Source organism: Stegodyphus dumicola, chromosome 10 (assembly GCF_044657685.1).
Source record: "Stegodyphus dumicola isolate Sdum_Otavi_A_Nest chromosome 10, ASM4465768v1".
NCBI classification, from domain to species: Eukaryota; Metazoa; Arthropoda; class Arachnida; order Araneae; family Eresidae; genus Stegodyphus; species Stegodyphus dumicola.
The window spans coordinates 116,032,240-116,057,946 of record NC_140777.1 but is presented as its reverse complement, the minus strand read 5'-3'; the positions used below and the strand labels follow the sequence as shown (position 1 = coordinate 116,057,946).

Genomic DNA, 25,707 nt, shown 5'->3' with positions numbered 1-25,707 from the left:
TATTAAACATATCTTTCAATGTAAGTTGTTTAAGTTGCTTAGTTTTATGTGATAATACTTTCTCTTTAATTCTATAAACAGACATAATTTCTTATTCAGTTACAAAGTTCCGCTGTTCAAGTCCCGTTAATTGCTGTGCCGAGAAAACCGACTAACTTGTCAATCGAAATTTTTTCGTTTTCACTAACCTCTGTGTCACATTCTTCATGTCTTTATGCATTTTTTGCAGCAATTCCACTTTTTGTTTGATGGACATCGAAACGTACTTTCGTTTTGTACAATCCTTTGGGAGCTTCAGAATCGGAAATTCTATTTGACATAATCAAAAGTTCAAGTTTACTTTTATAGTATTACTTTTACAGTCTGCAAAAAATAATAAGTCGGATCCAATTCGGAAATTAAGGAACAATGCAATCATCAACATTAACTGTAATAGATAATTAGATAATTTTAGCTTATACCGCCTGTTACACATAAAACGCGCACGCGAAAACGTATTCTGCACTTGCGCACATGCATATGTGCAGACGTAAAAGGTCTTATGCACACGCGTAAACGCCTATGCGCATATGTAAACGCGGCGCATGCGCAGAAAGTTTTTAGCTTTGAGGTCCGGATTATAGATCATTCCGGATTATAGGTGTCCGAATTAACGACTTTTGACTGTATTAGTTTACTAGCACATATTATCTCAAGAGACTTTTTCTCAAAAACACATGGTAAGATTAACCATCTTGTAGAACATGCTTCAAAAGTTCTAACATTAATTATCAACAAAATTGGAACTTCTCAGAGCTACAGTACACGCACAAAATAAATTCTGAAAGCTTTCCGATTTTATATTACACCCAAAGGGGCATGTTACCTTTAGTTATTAAATATCATGTTCTTTGTACTCAAACCATAAAATTCAATTCAACAGCAATATCACAAAATATGTAAAAAAGACCATATCTTTAGAATTTGTATTTTGTCTTGTTTCTAAGAGAAACTGGCTCATATTCCTATTACACATGCAGAAAACTACAGAAATGCCCATTCAGTGTTGATGCTGAGTTGGAAGGGTTATTGGACTAAGATTCATGCCCTATCACCAGGGAACGTTACAAACAACAGTTGATGCAACTGAGCTGAGTATTGAAGCTCAAACGCCCCCCCTCCCCCTTTATGCCAAAAGACATGACAAAGCGATCTTTCAGTACGACAACACTCTCCCATATGCTGCAACAGTCGTCAAGGGAACTTTGGAGACGCTTCAATGGGATGTCTTACCCCACCTGCCATATTCACCAGCCATTGCTCCTTCTGACTTCCACATGTTCCGATCGATGACTCATGACTTGGCAAAGCAGCGCTACACTTCATACGAAGAAGCCAAAAATTGGGTTGGACTTCGGAAAATACGAAGAAGACTTCCACATGTTCCGATCGATGACTCATGACTTGGCAAAGCAGCACTACACTTCATACGAAGAAGCCAAAAATTGGGTTGGTTCTTGGATTGCCTCAAAAGATGAGGAATTTTTTAAACGTGCAATCTGTATGCTACCTGAAAGATGGGGAAAAGTGGTAGCTACTGATGGACAATACTTTTAATAAAGTACATTCTTACAATTTCTCTGAATAAAGCTTCAAAGTTTCAGAAAAAAAAAAAAAAAAAAAAAAAAAAAAAAAAAAAAAACCCTCAGAACTTATTTGTACACCGGATACTTAAAATGATAGCCAACTGCACAGCTGTATTGAAATAACCTAGCCTTAACTGAATATTTATGGTTATTGTAACTGTTGTGGTGTCTTACAGAAAGAAATGTTTCACACAGCTGTGCAGTCATAATGTTTGTTGCTTTCAGAGAAAACTCTGTGGCAAAACATGTTTCCAAATTCTTCAAAGTAGAAGCACTTTTTAACTTTTGATCTGTGTTTCACTGCTTCTGTAAGTCACCCATGCCTTTGAAGAAACTGCAATGTTATATCAACATAGTGTGCAATTTAGGTTAAAATAACATGCCAAAGAATGATTATTGGAAAATTCTTTCAGGAATAATTTCAATGGTTTAAATACAGAACTATCTTTCTCAGCTGCTTAAGTGCAAATGGAACTGAATAAATCTAAATTCTTTCTCCCAAAGTTTCCAGTAACTAAAATATATTTTAAGCATTATTTATGATTATAAACGGTATATGTGAGTATTTGCGCTTCTAAAATCTAAAGCACGCTACTTGCTGTATAGATATTATAATTGAACTGTACTTCCCATCCAACAATCTTTCTCATTAATAGACAATTTTAATGCATATGATGTAACAGGATTATGTTACAAGATCAATCAATCAAATGTGTATCATTAATAATATTATCAGTATAATTTTGAAGACAGTTCATTGTCCTGAATATTTTTTCCTCAAGTGTGTTTTAGTATTGATATTTTGCATACTATTATGCTGTAATGAAATTTTTCCGAAACTGAATTCTTTTAAAGCCGTCAAATTATGACAGGATGTATTTGATTTACTTGCAGGGAAAAAGGAAGAAGACATAAATCTTACTCCTTCAAAATCAAACAGTCTGGCCAAAGCCAGACATCTGGCAACTCTAGTAATGATGTATATCAGTGCTCCGCAACCGGTGTGCCATGAGTAGGATATAGGTGTGCCGCAATCAAATACATGTATTTGACATTTTGCAATTTTTTATCATGTATTTAATACAAAATGACATTTTCCCCCCCTTAATAATGTCTATTTTAAATGTTTTTATATATTTCACTGTTGTGTGGTTGTGTGTGTGATTGTAAGTGTGTCAGCATTTGAATTTTTTCGGCACTTCCTTGATAACTCGGAACTAAAAAATATATAACTTTTTTTTAAGCGCAGGTATCACATTGATAATTATTATGATTGCATATAAATAAATGTGTTATGGTTTTATAATTGTATATTTTTCAAATTAAAAACAAAAATTTATTGTAAATTTTGTGTATAAATCAATACATATATACATTAGCTTTTGGTGTGCCACGAAATTCCAGAAAGATGTTTTGTGCGTCACAGGTGAGAAAAGGTTGAGGAGCACTGATGTATATTATGTACCTTAAATAGAAATATTTATACATTGTAAAATACACTGGTTTATAAAAATTAAGGAAAAATCACAAAAATTACGATAAATTGTTAAAAAATAAGCCAATTCATATTAAATTTGAATGTATTGTCGAATAAGAATTGCTGAGTAAAACTACAGTATGCAAATTTGTGGCACTGCAGTCGAAATACATCATCTGCAAGGAGCATAAAATTGCGCGTTTCAGAGCAAGCCTGTGAATTTCCCTGTTGTGATATTGAGACAAGAAATCTGGGATAGCAAATTTATAACAATGACCTCCAGGCATTATTTGCAAAAAACTGTGATGGAGAGCTATTGAGAGACTAGAGGCAGTACAAAGTCTGACAGAAGTGGCTAAATGTGAGTCCTTCTGTGGGTCATAGACTTTGGAAATAATTTGTGACCACAGATTTAGCATCCAGGAGATTCAGCCAAGGACAGCCAATTGCAATGACGAGCATCAATGACCGATATTTATTGTTATGTAAGGAATAGAACCACAACTCAATTAATATCCTCCTCTGCTACAACCACAGGAAAGCTGGTGTCAAGGTCAGCTGTGTGTAGAAGGCTTCACGAGGAGGTCTATATGGGAGACAACCAGCCATTTGCCACTCATAATCACATCATAGAAGGAAAGAATGGTGGGTGCATCAGTAGAGGGCTGTTCTCTTTACAGATGAGTCCAGGTTTAGTTTCCAAAGTGATAGTAGGCCTTATTTGATTTAGAGAGAATCTGGAACCCATTATCATCCATCAAACATCTGGGAAAGAGACGCATGTGGAGGATGCAGTATCTGTGTCTGGGGTAGGGGTGTAGCTAGAGGGCTGCTAGGGGGGCATCTGTCCCTGGGCGCAGAATCCAAGGTGCGCCGAACTGATGTTACGACATTTTAGAATTAAATGTTTTCCATCCTTGGCAAGCAGTAGTGGGCGCGAAATCTTCAGTTGTCCCTGGGCACTGAAAACCCTAGCTACGACTCTGGTCTGGGGTGGTATCTCTTTGGGTAGACACACAGACCTCTGTGTCTTTCCACATGGCACAATGAATGGTCATGCCAATAGAAATGACAACTTGATGCTTATGTGCACCCGTATGCTGGGGCAGTAGGTAAAAATTTCCTGCTACAGAATGATAACCCTAGATCACAGAGGGTTTGCATCATGGATGATTAACTTCAGCAGTAAACAGTTCAGTGCATGGAGTGCCCAGCTCAATCACTGGACCTAAATCCTATCAAGTATGTTTGGGATGCTTTAGGATAACCAGTGCAGTTTATCTGCCACCATTTTTTCATTTAATTCTTGAACTGGTTTTATATATCATTATGTATATAATAGCAGCAGCATACAATTTTTTTATCTCTTATTTCTATATTGAATTTATTTTATAGAATTTAATGCATTTATTATTATTTATTTATTTTAGTATTATATTTATTTATTATAGTATTTTATATTATCTTATTTCTATCATATTTTTATGTTCTTGGTTTCTAAATGTTTGCAGAAAATATGTGAAGAGCAGTTTTAATTACGATGCAAAAAATTATTGTGTGGTCACTTTCAAAGTAACTGGACACACACATTCTTGCTCCAGCTCTCCTGCCATCTATAGAAGTAGTGGGAGAAATCTTGTTATCATAGAGCGGCTACCATGTTGTTTTAGATTGCTTGAATTGTACAAAAATATTGACTTGATAGAACATTTTGGATTAGAGGGAGCAGCAGAATTTGAGGGTGGGAAATCTGGCAAGATGATTGAGATAGGGTAGAGATTTGAGTGTTTGGACTTGAACATGAACTATGGCTATCCAAAATGATATCACTTCATACATTTCTGCTGTGCAGAGTGCACTAACTCCATCTGACATTGAGATATTCTAGATTTCTTGCATGAGAAAGGAATTTGCTTCAGATGTTTTAAAATAAGAGTATTTGTTTCCTTCTGTTTAGTTAAAATTTTATTTTTGCCTGACATTTCCTTTTATTATAAATTACATAATAATAGTCAGATGATAGTTACTTGCTATCTAGTGACAAATACTGTGTTTGCTTTTTAAACAATAAAAATATTTTCATTGAATTTAATCATTTGCTAAAATTGTGTATATCATAAATTTCACATTTTCTCATAATCTTGCAATATTTTTATAAAATTTATCGATTTAATATAAAAGCTTTTAAACTTCACAGTATTTCAAACTTTTTCATTAATATGATATTAAAATTAAGGTTATTAATAACCATTCAGTTGCCTCAAATGAATGGAAAAGTTGCATTCTTCAAATTTTAATTCAAAAACTAGAAATAATTAATCTTTGAGAAAGAGAAAATTAAATGTTAAAACTGGCCCAAAACTCTTATCTCATGTATCAAAAAGTTAGCTTATCTGTGACTGCAAAGAAAAATATCTTAAGGTAAATTGAAAAAGAAAATGAACCTTATTTGTGTGTAACATAATTCATTATGTATTAGAAAATCAAAAGATAGCTGTTACTTGTTTTATTGCTATATTCAGTTTATTATTTTGGGCAGAGATCACATCTGTAGTTTCTTAATAATGTGATTTGTGTAGGATTGAGGCCATGAAAGAAATAAGTTTATTGTGTAAATGGTTTTCATAAGCTTCAGATAAAGATGAAAGCTATTTTAAATAATTGTTCAGAAAAATATTTATATTAATTTGCCTGATAATATATTAAAATTTATAAGGTTGGATTTTATGGATTCTTTGCTCAGAAGTACGTCCCAGATTTTTAAAATACCATGATTTATTTGTGGAATTTTACCACTTTTATCTCTTAACATTAACAACTGAAAACTGAGAAACAAAATGATAATTCTTAGGATAGAGAGTCAAGAATGAACTTAACTCATTGAAAAATTGTGACTTATAGACATACCCTTTTTGATTGCTAATTATTGTTTCAATATTATTTTTTTTTATTTATATGTATCTCTTCAAACATTGTTCATTGTTTCTCATCTATTGGATTTATAGATAAAAGCAAAATTTCTTTTTAAGATACTGAAAATATGTGTTATAGAAAAAGGCCTAAATTAGCAAGATTTAAAAATTAAGTGAGGAAAAGATTGTAAAGTGCATCAGCAATGTCCATGGAATTCCTATCTTATTATGGATTTCAGGGGAAAGAAAAATAATATGCCATCTGACTGTAGCAAAGACTTTACCTTTCTGCAAGGAAAGAGCCATCTATTTTCAAATATAAGGAAATCCCACTTCATGAATTTAATTTGTTCCTGAATGCTGCTTGTCAGTTGGAACAGTTTTCCCCATAAGAACTTATAAAACAAATTAATTTGTTTTAAGACTACAACTGATTGCTTATTTAAGCAAAAATACTTTGTGTCGAAGTTCAGTACCCCAAAAAAGTACCTGTAAATATAAGACAAAAAAGATAAAGACAATATTTAGCAGATAAAATGCAAAATTTCCTTTCATGAAAACATCAGGTAACTCCTTTTAGTGAGCATTTCTTTTTTTTTAAATCTTTTCTTTTAAAAGCATCACTTGATTCAGCTTGGGACTTAGTCGGTCTATGTTTAACTTAATATTTGTTAAGTGTAATTTGTAGTTGCTGACCTTTTTAAAATGCCTCTAAAGTGAGATATGACATTGTCACTGAAAATATTTATAATGTAATTTGTAATTGTTTTATCAGGATAATAGCATTATAGGAAAACATTACATGTTATATACTATTGTGTACAAATTTTGTGAATCAGAGAATTTGTATCATCATTTTTTTTTCCTCTTCCTCAGAAGACATATATTTCACAATTACCTTTTGTTGTTCCTTCTTAAGTTTTTTTTTTCCTTGTAGACTTCATTTTAATGGTCCTCCAATAACTCCAACAAGTTTTCATTGGTAATCTTTCAAACCAAAGCCTAGAGATACATCGTCGATAACAAAAGCTTCTAAGTATCAAAGTGCTCATAATCTTTGGCTGCAATTCAATCTAGCCATAATTTACTCCATGCCAATCCATGGTAGACTCTTGATGACAGTTAAGTAATGGAAACTACTTAAGTGATATTTCCAGAAGTTTCCAGGCATGATATGGCATAAATTATCTGAAAATACCTTTGAAAATTGCATGTTGCGGGCTTGAGAATTTATAGCTCAAGTCATAATGAAAGGTGAATCTAGACCTTTTTCTTGGGGGGGGGGCTAGTATAGGTTATTCATGTGCCAAATTGTTCATGATCCAAGGTTCCACTACATAAGAATGTAATTTCCTTATTTATTTAGAATAAATACGTATTCTCCCATCTTTATTAAGGCTTCATAAGGTTATTCTTCAATGGTGGAGTCATTATAATCTCTGTCACGTTTCTTCTATTCCCATTATTTCCATAGAAGATGAAGAGGATCAGTGGCCTTGGCTAAAATGAATTTGAAAAATTGAATGAACAGCCTAAAATGGATCTGAAAAAATAGCAACATGAGAAATTATAGGAATATGTCGTTATTTACAGTAGTCAGTCTCTTAAATTCAAATTCAAGGAATAATTTAAACATTATGCAAACAAATCAGAAGTCCTTAAATTATATTCTTAACTAAGGGAGAAATGGGGAAATAAGTATCCTTTAATTTGACAATGAAGAATTTAATATTGAAAATAACTAGTTTTGGATATCTTGAAGTAGTTTCTAAGACTTTTAAATGAATAATGAATTATTTGCATAGCATTTTTTTAAATACATTTTTTTCTTATTATTTGTTTTACATTGATGTGTATCTTTTGTATATAATTTTAGATACAGCTATTACGATGAAGTGATTTACCATTCTGTCTCCGATGTGTTGGAAATTTTTAAAGTAGCCAAAACATTTGACATAGAACCCATGGCCAACCAATGTATTAAGTATCTCAATCAACTAACACTTACTAGTGAAAACGTTTTGGAAATCCTTGAAGCTGCCATCACCCTACATCAAACGGAATGTGTGGAGAAGTGTACAGACTTTTTACGAGAAAACACTGATGCCGTTATTCAGTCAACCTATTTTCCTAAGGCAAAGCGAGACACTATATTAACCATTCTTCAACTTCAGACTGTTACACTAAGCTCTGAAATATTGCTTCTGCATGCAGTTGCTTCATGGTTACTTCAGCAAAGCAATGAAGAACGAGATATTTTCTTATCCAACATCAACATCATGGATTTTGATGTGGATGAATTTATAGATTTTATTTCACATTACCCTGAATTTTTTACTGATTCTGAAGTTGGGACTATCCTTGCTAACTTAAAGAGAAAAGGAATTCGAGATCTTCCTGCATTCTGCAAAGCACAGAATAAAAAAAGAACTTTAAAAATTCCAGATAATAGAGAAACTAATTCTGAAAATGTAAGTATTACTTCTTGGCTTTAAATTCTTCTTTTTGAAGAAGTATGTGCAAGCAGCAGATATTACATTTTTTAAATTAAAGGGAGATGGGGGAATACAGTTTAGAGGAATTTAATAATGAGAGAAAAGGAAAGATTTTAGAAATTGGTATCTTAATGAATTTGATGTAAATGAACTAGCAGCATTAATATTGCATTAAGATGTTCATATTTTAATAGTACTATTATGATTAGAGATATGCCCATTTTTTAATTAAAAAACGGATTTAAATAAATATTTGATTTACCAATATTATTGGTTAAATGGTGAAAATTGTTTATGAAAATTTTTGAATGAAAATTTATGAAAAATATGTATTTAAATCAGTTCTTTTAATCTGTGAGATGATGTCTAGTGGCATGCCGCATATTATTTAGGAATTCTGTGTCTCCCTCACAGATGCACCTACTAACCACCTTCCTCCTCTATGTGCCTACCCAATTGCCATGTGCCAGTCATCTCACTCAGCCAGTTTAGTCATGTCACAAACTATAGTAGTGTTTTCTATGAGAACAAAAGTAAAATGTTTTTGACCATTTTATTTTATCAAAATCCTAAACTTTTTTGCAAAATGTAAAAGCTGTATGTGTCATTTCAGAAAATTGCCAAATAGTAACACCACTGCTGACTTCATTATAGTAAATAACATCTGATTTGAAATTTTTTGTACAGCATGTTTGAAAGCAAAATCCGTTTTAATGTAGTTGTTAGCACATTGTGAAGCAGAAGTCATTATGTAAGAAATGAATGTTTTCTTCTCATGCTTATTTTTGTGTTGTAAGTGGGTAGCACATCCAACTAGCAGCTTTAGAAGATCTGTGACTTTTTAAAACATAGTAAAGAAAAATTTATTTTTCATATTTTCTGCATTAAAAAGCCTAATATCTAAAAACTATTGGGAATATTACTATATTTACATAAAGTAATTGACTAATACAAAATTATGGTTATAAACAAAAACAGATAAATAATATAGATATAGTAAATTGTAATAGCTCTGGACCGCTCATTCCCTATGATATGCAAACTTATCTTGTATTTTTTATTTATATTATTTGTTTTAGAAGCTTAACCATAGGCTCTAAAAAGGATTGTGTTCCGAAGAAAATTTAGTTTCTCTCATTGCAAAACAGATGGCTTCTGGCTCAATAGAATCTGTTGTAGGGGACCTAAAGAATGTTGGCCTTGATTTGTTCTAATAAGTTATACTGTGAATTATTTGATATGATAAAATATTCAATTTGCCAAAGTTTTCAATATCTTTCTCTCTATATAGTAAAAACACAAAAATATTTTAATCACAAATTTTAGTATGATTAACTTATCATTACTTTAGTATGATTAACTTATGATAAGTTTTTATGTATATGAAATAATAAGAAATTTGCATGCATAATTTATTTCAATTTATTACAGTTGTTTAAAATACACATTTCTCTTTCTAAGGTGGTTGAAGAAAGTAAAGTTGAAATTACTCTCATTGATAATTTCAAAAATGAAAATGATCAAAGTAAGTAATTATATCATTTTAATAATGTGATATTCTAATATATGAGCTTCGAACATGTTGTTTATTAATATAATATCACTTTTAGCAATAAGGCACTTTACCATTAATATTGGTCACATTTATCTTTAGTTTTGCAAATAAAACCAGCCATATAAATTCATGAAAACAAAGCAAAATTGTAGGTATTTCTGTTTTTCACTTTGATATGATAAAAAGAAAATTGTTGTTGTGAAAGGATGAAAAGGTATCTGTGTCTACCAATAGGAGCATCGTTTATTGATGAGCATTGTTTCTGTCTATTCGCCTTTTTTTTCCATTCATTTATAATTCTTGTATAAATGTTTTTATCGACTTTAATAGCAGAATTTTCAGTAATTTTTAAACATTTTAATGTTAATCTATATATTTATATAAATAAAAGATATAAAAATATAACAGAAATTTATTAATTAATTAAACTTAATTTTAGCAAATAAATAATAGACTTTTAAATTACTAATTTTCAATTAAAATACAACTCTTCAAGGCATCTATGCTTTCCCTGCAGTAATTGCAATGTGAAAAATCTTGCCCAATCACTGTACAGGATTAAAACAAAGTGCTCTGAAATTGTAATTGCTGCAACTATTACACACTCTTTCTCTTCAAGGATTAGCATAACTGTGTGACACATGACTTCCTGATTGTTTGTGAATATTATTTTTTATCTGACTCCCCTCAAGGCTAGTAAAATACCACCTGATAAGGGCAGACTCTCATGGCATATGCTAATGGATGATTACATGGGTAGCATAACTGACTGTGAATATCCTACTAATTCTGACTTTCAAAATCATACGGAAACAGTAAATGTAATTCTTAATGCGATAAGAAGTGCTGAAAGTATTAAGTCAATGAGTAAATCAAAAAGCTAAAAAGCATCCCAATCCTTCAATTTTAAAGATATTTTGGATCTGCAGAGAAAATTTTTTCCAGTCTTTCAGAAGATCTCAACCAACGAAGGGAAGCTATGTTGAATAACCATAAAATCTTCACAGAATTGACCAAACCAACTTTTACATGGAAACTCAAACAACTGAGAAGAAAATCCCTTAAATTCAAAAACAAAAAACAACTGATGCAGAAGTGAATATAACAACAATGGAATCTGGATCATACTGAACTACTAAATATTGAGAATATGGAAATTGTGCATGAAAACTGATTTGAAAAACTCTCCCCAGATTTAAACAATGCTTCTTATGCAGCTGAACAATCACACACTGAAAATGAAGATAAAAATAAAATTCTGCCTATAGTAGTATACCAAGACAGCATTCATTGGCTTTCACTCAATTAAACTTTAAGCAAATTATGTAAAGAGGCAAATCCATTTTTCTGTATGCGAAAATAAGATTACAGGAAAACTGTAAATTTCATGGGACTAAATAAAATTAATTTTCATGCTTGTCAACAAGAAAATGAAGGGGAAAGGGGGAAAAACATTAAAGTAATTATTAAAATCCATCTCGGAAGAAGCAATCTTCAAAAACCCCTCTGACAGGAAATTCCCAGCTCTCAAAGTAAAGCAATTCACAAGAGAAATAAATGACTCAGTAGTCAAACATCCGATGTATTTCGCAGATCTAAAGAAGAAAAGGTGATATATTAATTAAACAAGATCTTCAGCTTTAATGTGCATATTGAACTGTTCTAAAAAAAATCAAACGCTTGACCTAGTGCTATAAGTGCCAGTGGTTTGAGCATACTCAACATTGATATTACAATGAACAAAAATGCTGCAAATGTGGTAAAAACCATAGAAGTTCTGACTATAATTTCCAGAGGAAAAGAATAACTGCATTTTATGCCTACCAGATCTCGTTAGTTCATACCAAGGTTGCTTCGAATACCAAAAAAGATTTGCAAATATCCAGAAAATGGATTAAAGGAAGAGACACATGTAGCATGACACCCCCAAAAAGGGTCCTTCCCAAATTCGAAAATTGCATTAAACCCTAATTCTGACAGTTCCATCTATCGTGAAATACTAAAGAAAAAGTTTAAATCTCGCAAAAAAGACTCCAACCCAATATTCAAATTTTTTAAGGATCAGAACGTTCTGAAATTTTTACAAAATGTAATGCTTATTGTCTTAAAACTAAAGAATTGAAAAACTCCATAAGAAAAGTTTATCATAGGCTTCCAAGCGCTCCAGATGATAATTTCATTCTCGGAAACAGAAGATTAAATTCCTGTTGATCTCCTTTAAATTCTAACCAATCAGCTGAGCGGTTGAGTGCAGGACTGATCTGAGTGCTCAGGTAGCAGATTAGGGCTTCACTTGCGAAGAGAGCTTTATTTTTGAAAGATTTCATTTTTCTTTTACCAATTATATATGCCTTATAAGCTTCACAACCCCCACATTCTTTTTAAGCCGTAGAGACAATGTGACATATATTAGTAAAGGCCTTTTAAGTTGAAAGCTTCTTAAGGAATGATGATCTCTGATGCACTCATTTTTTCTGCCTATGCTTGCTAGCTAAAGGACATTTCTTGCTTTGGTGCTTCTATTCATTATTAAAAATGTAACACATCATAATTAAAATTGTGGGGTGCAGATTGTCCTCATTATGCTGGGGAGTGTCATAAGATGTATCTGAACAGATTAATAAACAAGATATAAAGATAAGTTTGGATTATCAAGAGATTTTGTGATTCTTCAAAAGTTACATCTAGTAAACCCGGCCGCACCAGTATATCCACCATATTTAGTTATCTGTGATGCAGCAACTTCTAGCTATGATTATTAGTGAATGATTCTATTAAATTCTGTCTTTGGACCAGTTTATTATTACATCTAAATATGTGCATTGAAGCAATAGACTTATATGTAATGATGTAGAAGTGCTGATAGCATGTATGTTGATAGCAATGTAGAATGTGAAATACAAAATGAAGAGCAATCTAGCAGCCAAGGCAGATTAAATATCGATCTTTATTCCAGTAATGCGGCCACAAACAGCTTGGCACTTTATTTGGTGTATAATTCAAAAACGCTTACATTTTTTCTAGTTTTGCTGTAAGAAAAGAACAGCAAACACCACTCCAGCTATGCCAAAATGTAGCAAGTGCAGTTGTGTTCAGAATGAGTTAGTTTTGGTTATTAATGCATTTGACTCGATAATTAATATTGCTGTAAAATTATTATTGGCTGTTTAATTTCCATTTACATCCATTTACACAAATCATCAGTGTTATGTTATAACATGGCTTAGTCTCGAAACGACATAGTGCATAAAAAGGTTACTAATACTAGAATAGAGAGCTTTATTTTTTATAAATAAATTAAATTCAAGCATTAAGGGGCTATTGCTAATTTAAATTTAATTAATTAAATTGCATATTTTTTATATTTCTTACATTTCTCCCGTCATCAAGGAGAAAAAGATGTAGTGACAGAGAAGCCTTTTTAAAGAAAAAGTATTAACCCCTTCCCTTGCCATTTACCTCAACCAAATTTGGGCTCAAGTGTTATGAGTCAACATATGGTAAACAAGCCAGACTGGTGCTTGAGAACAGTCACAATACGAGCTGAAACGTAAATGCTGTGTTGTCATGATCACTTTTGCGTGATATTGCTGACGTGGAAGTAAACTTGAATCCTTCTGTCTTTCGTAGATATTATAAATATATTATATTTTGTAATAAATGACAATTTCAAAATTATATTTCATAAATAAACAACACTTCAAGTAAGTAAACTTTAATTCTTAGTGGAAGTAAACTTTAATCCATTTGCAGATATATATGCCTTTTGCAGATATTATAAATACATTATATTTTTAATATATAATTTTAATAAATATTGTATAATTTATATAATAAAGAACCATGACTAATTCTTGTGGTGTACTGATAGGAACTAACATTCGGTTACGATGTTAATATTACCAGCCTCACTCGTGATGTTTATGTTTGGCCCAGCTTTGTGTTCACAAGCCTGGCTCATGACACTTATGTTTGGGACAAAATCTTCATTACAAGTCAGACTCGTTAAAGCAGTAGCAAATTAAGAGAAATGTAAACCATACAATTTTGACCAATGTAATTGACCAAATAATTGCAAAGTATAACTTTTTAATACGAAGATTTAAAAAAATAAATGTAATTTTTTAGAGTCTTGTTACACGTTTCTCTCTCTCTTTTTTTTTTTTTTTTTGATAAAAAAACAGGTAGTTCAGTTTGTAAGATATGCGATTAGTCTCTAATAATTAAAAAATACTCATTGAGTTTACTGTACTCAAACAGCAATATAAAATTTGTTTCTGCATTTCTATGTTCATCATTTATGGATGTGTTAATATTATGTAAGGTTAGAAGCATTAAAGTAAGACTTTGGTTTGCTTAATTTATATGAAACCGTTGCAGGTTCTTCAGAAACAAGAATCGAGGAAGATGATATCTGTAAAGATATTTGCCTATTATTGGAAAAGCATTTGCTTGTTGATGTGCAAATAAATTTAAAACTTGGAAACAAACAAAGAGTATTTTATGCTCACAAACTTGTATTAGCTATGAGAAGTTCACTGCTGGCAGATGCTTTATTTGAAAAATATGGACACATCACTTTGCATGGCATTAGTGATTTAGCTCTTGAGCAGATGATCAGGTGAATTTTTTTAAAAACTATTAAATCGATAAAATTTTATTTTATTCACTGATTTTACGTAAGCTTTAGCATATTTTTAGATCAGATGATTGTATGAGGATATTTTGAAGTGATTTAAGAAGTTTGGAATTACAGTATATTTATAAATTTGTTATGAAAATGCAGATTTTAGTATAACCGTAAGATTTAGTCTCTGAGTGTGTGATACTGTACTAAAAAGGATGCACTCTTGTTCTACAATACTCATCTGAACAGTGGTCCTTTTGATTGGTATTATTGTTCAAGGTAATTTTTGCTATGACGCTAATTTTATTAATAAATTAAATATGTTTGTGATAGTTGTAGAACAAACAGTTTCTCCTTTATGTAATAGCATAGGAGATCCCCAGACAGTCTGATCAAAGGCTGACAAGACTTGTTATCTGAATGTGTACTGTTTAACTGAAGGTGAACATTTGTGTGTATGTATGATAAACCTACTTGAAAAGGAAATTATATTTCTATATAACATATTTAGAAATGTGGTCAGGTTCCAAGATTTTCCACCATTTTTAAAAAGCCTGTGTGTGAATTGTTAGCATGCATTTCTCAGAAACAAGCAAAGGAGTTGAGACTAGAGTTTTTAGTAAAATTTGTATTAATATTTAATTTCCTACATTTGCTGATATACCTGATTGTTGAATTGATTAATTGCAGTTATTAAGGTGCAGACATGCAGATGAGAATTAATTTAATTTCTTTAACATTTTTTATTTTGAAAATAAAGTTATTTGAAAAAAAAAAAAAAAAAAAAATTAAGGAAATAAACATAAAAAAATGATATAATACTAAATTTTCACAAAAAGACCTGTTTTTCATAATTATATTGCTTTAACATAATGTAGTTTTCCACAAACATATCTGCAATTGATAAATTTGTTTCAAAAGAATAAATTTAATTTAAATACAAATTTAATTAATTCTTTGTGCCATTGTTGCAAGGAATGAAATTTAAATTTTAACAAACATGTAAAACATGAATTGAATGATTGCAGAGTTAGGTTTGGAGGCAAGTTTCCCTTGATAAGTCTGTCTCCTGCCTGCTCAATAGTCATTCACTTATGCATTAAAAAAAAAAAAAAAAAAAAAAAAAAAAAAAGACTGGATTAGTAATTCTTCTAATCTGAAGCCTAATATGATAACAAAGATACTGATTTTAACAGGATCAACATTTCCTCCTGATTTTCGATGTATAAGTAAAAATGTACCTGTCATGAGCCATTTTCATCATGTGTTTCATCTTTACGTGTAAAGAACTCTTTTTGTTATATTGCGTTATCTGAATTCAAGATGTTTACAATTCAGCCAATTTAAAATCTACAGCATCAAAACGCAGAGAGGAAAAAGAGGAAGCAAAATAAAAAATAATGCGAGATTTTTATCCACTTTGGATACACTTGCATTGAAAAAACAATTGAAATGTTTTTTTGACTCAGACTGTTTTCCCAAGAAACTTCTCAACTGGTTACACTCCTGTACTAATAAATTCCTTATCAAACTAAAAAAATTCATTCAAGAAAGCTACGACGACATACAAATCATTAAAGACATGATTCTTGATTTTAGTCTTTTCAGACTCTCTAATAGTCTCACTCAACGCAAAATTTATTTTAAAGTCAATTTTCTGCATCCGCAGTTTGACAATATTCATTTCTCAAGAATCATCAGAGATTGTAAAGATTACTTCCCCGCAGTTGACACTATACCAATGATTGCATTTAAATATCAAAGGACCTTAAGCAACTTGCTTACTAACCACCATGAAATAGATGAAACTGCAGAATGACATTGTAAGACACCAATTTACAGCAATTACGTAGATTCTCATCACCAGCACATAATTACTGGCAACCTGAATATCATACAAAACCATCAACTAAAAACACTAATGAGTTATGGTACAAAATTTAGACCAGTCAGAAACATGACTACAAATTACTGTTACAAGACTTTCGAAAACAACATCAACGAATTTATAGTTAAAGCAAGCTATCAACTGAATTTTCCCATAGATACCTTCTTAAAATGGAAAGCTAAAATTCTTCAACGCATATCCACAGAAATCAGTCACCTCAAATTTAAAAGTACACTGAACTGGTCGCAACTTACATCTGATATTAGTAAATTAAAACAGCTTTTTACTATTACAAAAATAGATAAAGCAACTAATAACTTTAGTATTATATGAAAACAATTCTACACTGAGATTATTCATAAAGAACTTCTCAACGCAACTACTTATCAATCAGCCAACCTTACAGAAACATCTATAATAAACAGGATTAAAACTTTTCATAAGAAACTCAATATTACTTTCAATGCAAACTACAACAGATTTACTAATCTTTATGCGATTCCCAAATTCCATAAAACACCATTAAAATTTAGATTTATAGCTAATGGAACTAATAATTACAAGAAAAATATAGACTATTATTTTTCAATTCAACTTAATAAAATCTGTAAATTTATTTTCAATGATTGTAACACTAATCATAACTATTGCTGGATCATTCATAATAACACTCCTGTCATTAATACCATTCATACCATTAACATCCAAAACATTAACTGCTATGATTTTGAAAACTTATATACCTCACTTCCTCTAGAAGAAATCTATACCAGTCTACTTGATCTACCAAAACTTTTCCCTAATATACTCAATATCATGACTCTTGACAAATGGAAAACCTACCTAAAATGCACACTTTTTCATAACTACATCAAGTTTCAAAATCAACTTTTTAAACAAGTCAGAGGATTGCCAATGGGCTTACATTCCAGCACCTCGATCTGTAATATCTTTTTATTTGTCAAAGAATTTAACTTCCAAAAAAATCTACAACCACAAGAGTTAAATTACTACAAACACACCTACAGATTTATTGATGACCTTATTACAATTAATAATTTTGGTAAAATTGAAAACTCCGACATTTATCCGAATTGTCTTAAACTTAATAAAACTAATAATTCACAAAATAGCATAGACTTTCTAGATCTTCAAATCATTAACTACAAAAAAATTTTACTTTTTGACAAAACAAGAAACTTCAATTTCAATACTAACAAATTAATAAATTGGAACTCCAACATATCCAAAAAAGTAATTAACAATACTATAATTAATCAAATACAACGAATTAAAACTATATGCACAGATACAATAGATTTACAACGCGAAATTTTGATCCTTATCAAAATTCTCAAAAATAATCTAATTCCCTTTCAATTTATCAACCATTGCCTTAAAAGAGCAGGCGTTAAATACTCACTCTAAATCATTTAACTGATAGGGATATGATAATTTATTCCTAAACCTGAGAAGGCGGTATAAGTTGGATGACTGTCAGTTGAAAGATTTGTATATAGTGTAATTACTCAAATGTATATATTGTAAAAAGCTAATTGTCTTCAGACATATACTGTTACTATACTGTTACTAAAAAAATGGGCCAATTTCCTGCCTTTAGACTGTCTACTAGCTCTTGGATAGCGAAAATGCCTTTTTCCTTTCTTAAATTCTTAATCATTGCGACACGACAATTAGCCAGAAATTAATTAATTTCCATTCACTAGTATTTTAAAAAAAATCTTAACAGACGGTCTCTCTCAGATAAGAACTCCACAAAATACATCCCTCAAGAATTCAAAGTCCCACCCACTACCATAAATTTCTTCAACCAAGTCTTACCGACTGATATAATTCAAAGCCCCTACTGCCGCTAAGAATTTTCGGACACCCTACACTTCTGAGTCAGACACGAAGAGAACACACTGCCAACTCCCCCACTAGAAAGAATGTAAGTTACTTAATACCTTTCTGGCCTTTATATCTTCATGTACATTCACTGATCTTATTTATATTATTTTCTATTTTATTTTTATATTATTTTTATATTACTTTTATGTTCTCTGTGATTTGTTTTTGCAAAGTTTGCATTATTTATCTTTTTATAATCTTCTATGTTTATTTCAACTTTACTTTGATTTCGATTTCATAATGACAATTTCCAATGTTTAATTTCTACAAATAATATAGTACTCAAATACATAAAGATGATAGTGTCGGGGACGATTACTCGAGTTTTACAAGATTTCTCTACAGTAATTGATTTTTACTCCAAATTGAATTGACTAAAATGCTTCATGAGAATCAGTTCTTTGAGTAACAACTATTCGCGGAAATATTTGGCCTGACTAGAATTGCCGGTTTGGCTTTAACTTATAACTCGAGTAAAGACGAAACACTTTCATATTTACGTATTTTTATCAATTATTGATCATTGAACGGGAGTTGGTTTGTTCCCCTTGAAAAGTCAACTAATTTCCGATCAATGACAATAATTACATGTTTTATTTTTTACTTTTACAATTGTAATATTATTCCTCGTGATGATTTAACTCCAGTCCCCGTTAAAACATTATTAACATTTTGCTTTCAAATTACTTCAAAACATCTTTCAAAATATAACTTACCAGTATGGATGCACACTTTTAAAATAATTCTACTTTAATTAAACTTAGGAGATAATATAATCAATTAATCAATACTGTTTAGGAAATAAATTATTATTAACTAACTTTGCAGCAATTGCGCAAGTAATAATAACTTGTATTCGCACTAAATGGATTTAAGTTCATACAACATTAAATATATATATATATATATTACAGTATCACAAAATTTTATTTAAAAATGTAATTATTCAAAGTATTTTTGTGCAATATGCTGCTGAAAATTGATCAATAAATACAAAAGTAACAAATTTTTTACCCCCCCCCCCCCGAAAAAAAAAACAACCCAAAAGTAAATTTAATACCAATAAATTTCAAATTATCCTATAAATACACAAAATAAGAATTTAAGAAATGTGAAATTAAAACCTACAAATTATAAAAACCTGCAGATATATATACCAAAGCCAGAACAATAAATAAACAAGAGGAACTCGATTAAATCTAATGTAATGTATCTGTTAAGAGGAGGATACATTGGGCTCAATCACAATCCCCCTTCCACTGAATACCCTTGAACTTCTGTATTCAAAATTAGCTGATGAATTATTATAAAGTTTTTTAATTAATAACAGTTCCGATGCCCTTCTCGATGCAAGGTAAATTCAATGTCAAATCAAGTAAAAGAATAAAATTAGACTTTTCACCGAATTTAAAATTGAAATTAAAAATAAACCAAGAACATAAATGAAAACTTACTTATAGTACAAAGTAGTAATCCATTAGTGAAAAATAGTAAACATGATTGAAGAAAATTCCAATTTTGAATGAAAAAAATACTGCAATTTTTACACTATGTAAGGTAAAAATTTAAAAAAAAAAAAAAAAAAAAAAGTGTTGAAATAGAAATATAATCTACAATATATACACACATATATACATATTAATAGCTTATTCTAAAATAGTTCATTAAACTGTTATTATGTAGATTTTGTTTTATGAAGTAGCTGTTTAAAATCTTTTAGCTGATGCACTGATTATTGATGAATTTTTTGCTCTGTCTGATTTTAGATGATGTTTTTGCTTTCTAACCATTTTAATAAAATGAGTATTAAGTTTTTTCTTTCATTAACAGTAATAGTTTAGTATTTGGATAAAACTTTAAAATTCATGCTTCAGGTTTTGAATTTAGCTATAAAATTTTCTATTTTCTCATTATCTTCATCAAATTCTTTAAGATAGGCAATTAAACTTCTGATTAATTACCATGGTTTACTTAAAATCATGGTTAATCAGACAGCTATTCCAGAGAAGGGGGATGGAGAATTGCCTGTATTTCTAAGCAGATTAATTTAGTAAATAAGATGATTTAGTCAGGGCTGTAGAGACTTGGAGGCCCCAGGACAGATGATAACGAGGACCCCCCTCTTCATTTTTTCTTCTGACCTTATGCCTTTCTTTTTCTCTGAAACTTCTTTTTTTCTTTGATAATTATATCATAGATATGTGCATACTTTATGTTATTTTTTATTCCTGTTTGATCATATTAAGTCAAAAAGAACATGAAATCTTCAACTATTTGACATTCTTCAAAGCATAATATGAGATATATGCAATATAATTAAGCTAAAACATTTGCTAGCAAATTATTCAGTATAATTTATTTTCACATTTGGATTGCCTGAGCGTAAACTATGTGTTCATGCGATGCGTGCGTTGTTATACAACAATTTCAAATTAACTAGAAGTGGACTGTACTAAATATTTTATTCGACAACTTTAATCAAATGCATGCCATCTTTCAAGCGATGACTTACTACTAACAACAACAGCAATAAAAAATAAAACTGAGTAAGCGTTTACAGGGTTGCTGTAATGAACATCTGCGCCATGCAAGGCGCCAAGAAGAGAAAAAATGACGTAATCTTACAGTTAAATAGTCTTAATGACTTAACATACCCCCCGGCATTGAAGGGTTACTTCAATAATTTCGTTCGATAATACTCATAATAACCTACAAAATTGTACAATTACTACCTTATAAAATAAAGCAATATGAATAATATCTCTTAATTCAATATAATAATATTCAATTTTCAATAAAAATTTTATACACAATACAATGTACAATACAAGTTTTATAATAATAAGCTAACACTTAACTAACTTGGGAAGCTTCTTCTTGGGGTAAAATTGCAATTTTTGTAATTCCACGTTTAATGATGCCCTTTGCTGTCTGTATTTCTACTACTCTAACCTTACCGTCAACTCCAGGAAAAATTCTTGTAATGCGCCCTAACACCCATCTACAGACAGGAAGCTCATCCTCCTTAACTAGTACTAGCATACCTATTTTAATATTCGTTTGTTCTACCTTCCATTTTGAACGCTGTTGTAGTGTGTTTAAATAGTCCCTATGCCAACGATTCCATATCAACTGGACAAATCTGGTAGTTCGTTTCCATCTTGAGAGTCTGTTTTCAGGTATATCAATTAATTCGGGTTCTACTATAGCATTCAAGGGTCTTCCAATGAGAAAATGGCCTGGTGTTAATGCCTCTAAATCATTTACGTCGGAAGATAAGGGAGTAATAGGGCGAGAATTTAAAACAGACTCTATCTGAGTTACTACAGTTAATAACTCCTCGAAAGTCAACCTTGCATTACCTACAATCCGCTTTAAGTGATATTTCACGGATTTTATTCCAGATTCCCATAGTCCACCAAAATTAAGTGTCCGTGGGGGAATAAACTTCCATACTATTCCTTCTTCACCTAAATAATCTGCTAATTTTTTGTCAGGATTTCTAATTAAATTGTTAATTCTTTGCAATTCGGCATTTGCACCAACGAAGTTCTTTGCGTTGTTTGAGAAAATGATTGAGCATTTTCTGCGCCTAGAAATAAATCTCTTTAAGGTGGCAATAAATGCGTCAGTGGTGAGATCACTCACTAGTTCGAGATGCACTGCCTTTGTTATAAGGCAAATGAAAAGAGCTAAATATACCTTATGAAGAGTTCCCTTCATCTGTCCCTTGTACCTAATAAGAAATGGACCGCAAAAATCGGTGCCGACATGATTAAAGGGTGAGCTTGGATTTACGCGTTCTGCAGGTAATGAATGACCCCATAATTTGTTCGATAGTGACTGGTTTATTTTTACTACAAATTATACATTCATGGGTAATCTTTCTAGTTAAATTCCTACCTTGTAATGGCCAAAATTTCTGTCTCATAAAACACAATAATGCTTGCGAACCTACGTGTAAATATTTCTGATGATAATGCTCAGCAATCAGCTTAGTTAGTTTGCATTTAACAGGCAAAATTATTTGATGTTTTTGTGAAAATATTACATTGGCCCCTTGTAATCGGCCTCCTACTCTCATTACATTATTTGCATCCAAAAAAGGGTTCAAAAAAAGTAAATTACTTTTATTATTAATGGGTTTACCTTGTGCGAGGGAGTTGTAATCTGAATAAAAACTACATTTTTGAACCTCTCTTACTAAAAAGGATTCTGCCTCATTTAACTTCTTTGAACTTACTCCTCCTGTTCTTCTCTGTGCTCCTTTCTGTTTTGAACACCTAGAGTTCCAAATGAACCTGAAAATATAACTAACAATACGTAATAATTTTAAATAATTGTTAGTGATATCTAGGACATTATCAATAAATTTTGAAGGCAAAGTGCATAAACAAGCAATGTCAGTTCTTTTTCTCAGTTCATTAGAAAATGTCTCTGTTTTTTCTAATTGTTCAAAGTCAATGTTCTTGTTAGGTATGACACCCTCACTCAAGAATGGAGGACCTTTCCACCACAGATCAGCATCATGCAGCTTGTCAAAACTCAGTCCTCGGGAAATAAGGGCTGCTGGGTTCTCCTCTGAACGCACATAATTCCACTGGCGTGTATGTGTTAGCTCTTGGATCTGCAACACTCGATTAGCAACAAAAGTTTTTAGTACATGCGGGGGATTCTGAAGCCATGCTAACACTATGGTTGAGTCACACCACAGACATATTTTACTGATGTCCAATTTCAATAAAGGCACCACCTTTGCAACAAGCTGTGCTAGCAGTACAGCTGCGCAGAGTTCCAGTCGAGGTACTGTCAGCGGTTTTAGTGGAGCTACTCTGGACTTGCTGCAAAGCAAATGTGAAGATAAATTATTGTCACTTCTACAGCGTAAATAGATGGCTACTCCGTATGCGTGTTCTGATGCATCTGAAAATCCATGAATTTGTATATCAGAAAAACTATCCTGTAAAACATATCTACTGACTTTCAAATTGTTGATAGATTGCATTGAATCAATAAAAAGTTGCCAATCCTTAATTATCCTTTCGGGTAGCGGATCGTTCCAATCAAGCTTCAATAACCAAAGTCTTTGGATGAAGATTTTTGCTTTTGTTATTCCTGGACCAAGCAGTCCTAATGGATCATAAATGCGAGCAATATCAGACAACACTGTTCTCTTTGTGTAAGTATTTGGTTTCTTGATGGTTGATTTGTACGAAAAACAATCTATCTTTGGATTCCATAATAATCCTAAAGTTTTGATGCTCTGATCGTCATCGAAATTACTGAAAGAATATTCCTCTTGTCCATCCGGAAACTGCAAAAGATCAGGATGATTAGCACACCATCTGTGCAGACGCATTCCTCCACGTGATAATAGGTTAATCAATTGCGACTGTAATTTTTTAGCCTCTATTAGAGTATGGGCTCCTGTGAGTACGTCATCGACATAAAAATCCCTTTGTACTATTGGCGCTGCTAATGAAAAATTGTTTTTCTCGTCTTCTGCTAATTGATTAAGTGTGCGTGTTGCTAGATATGGTGCGTTATAAGTACCGTAAGTTATAGTCTTCAGTCTATAGACCTTAACTGGTTCTTCTTCACTACTCTTCCATAAGATGCATAATAAATCTCTTTGATGATCTTTAATCAAAATCTGACGATACATTTTTACAATGTCTGCTGTGAAGGCAATTTTATGCGTTCGAAATCTGCAAATAATATCAAATAGTTCGTCTTGAACTAACCCTCCATTCAGCAGAATATCGTTTAACGAAATTCCAGTAGTCGTAGGAGCAGTGGCATCGAACACTATCCTAAGTTTAGTGCTAGGTTTCTCGGGCCTGAAAACCCCATGGTGAGGAAGATAATATAAGAAACTAGAGCTATCCCCTTCATCAATTTCTTCGGAATGGCCTAATTCATTGTATTCCTTAATGAAATCTTCGTATAAGTGTTTCATTGCGGGATTGCGAGTGAAGCGTTTAAGTAGATAATTCAGTCTTTTGCTAGCGTTTTCTCTCGATTCGCCTAAAAGGCTAAGTCCTTCCTCCTTAATTGGCATTTCCACTACATATCTGCCATCATCTTGCCTCGTGTGTGTACGAAGAAAGTGCTGTTCACAAAATTCCTCTTCCTGACTTTTCACTTTTTTTGCTTCATTAATACCTTCAATCTCCCAAAACCTTTTCATGTTGTCAGATAAATTATCCCCATTTTCCACAAACCCACAAAAATTATCAACACTGCCTTGCTGCGGCATGCGTACTGACCTGCTAACGATGTATCCAAAAACTGACTGATGGAGAATCAGGTCTTGCATATTTATTCTATTTGTTCCCAGTAAATCAAAAAATATTTCATTAGATAATAAAACATGTATTTGACCAGGTTTATAAAACTCTGGATCAGCTAAACCAATGAGTTGCAACTGCTTAACATCAGGAATGTTTATATATCTAGCAGGCGTTACGCGAGTTATTTTTGGAAGAACAAAAAATTGTAAGGTACGAATAAAATCTCTAGTAGCGTTAGCGATGGTTGCTATAGCTTTTTCCTTAACACCCATAACTGTACCATTGATACCTGAAATAGAAGCGTTTATTTTTCTTTTCTTCAAATTCAATAACTCAGCACCTTCTTTAGTAATGAAATTATTTTGAGAACCGGAATCCAGCAAGGCTCTCAGCGAGATAAATTTTCCATGATTACCCTTAATGAAAATAATTGCAGTTGAAAGTAGAACTTGTTTATTAAAAGAACTGGAAATATTCAACGCAGTACCGTTAATGGACTTTGCTTGGTTGGTTTCATTAGTGTCACTAACCTTTTGGCTGCTTGCCATTGGAGTAAATGTATCAGCATTTGGAGAAAGATTACTGCTTAATTTATTAGTCTTGTTTGTGATTTGATTCGATGTGCCATTTGCTTTATCGATATTTTCTTCATTTCGATCAAAATGTAAGAGCGAATTGTGAAATTTCTGACATTTTCTGCATGTATTAGAACTTTTACAGTCCTTGATTGTGTGGACCGAAGATAAGCAATTGAAACATAATTTTTTTGTCTTTACAAATTCCAATCGTTTCTTGACTGTTAGATTTAAGAATTGCGCACATTTCAACAATAAATGATCAGCTTTACAATAAGGACAATTTTTTGAATTTTCCGAAAGTGATGTAAGAGCTTTGGTATTAAATGAACGTTTCGATTCCCCATGC

General features: G+C 31.7%; 1 protein-coding gene across 11 annotated transcripts in view; it reads left to right on the top strand.

Moving 5' to 3' along the window:
- Positions 1-25,707, top strand: part of LOC118186626 (uncharacterized) — a 195,615-nt gene that overhangs the window by 67,636 nt on the left and 102,272 nt on the right. For all 11 annotated transcript variants that reach the window (XR_015043513.1, XR_015043512.1, XR_015043511.1 and 8 more), the window contains 3 exons: positions 7,891-8,485; positions 9,971-10,034; positions 14,445-14,685. Coding sequence is in view for 8 of the 11 variants with exons in the window: in XM_085825410.1 (XP_085681536.1) it covers positions 7,891-8,485; positions 9,971-10,034; positions 14,445-14,685 (900 nt within the window). In the remaining 3 variants the exon portion in view is untranslated. The remainder of the gene's footprint in view (positions 1-7,890; positions 8,486-9,970; positions 10,035-14,444; positions 14,686-25,707) is intronic.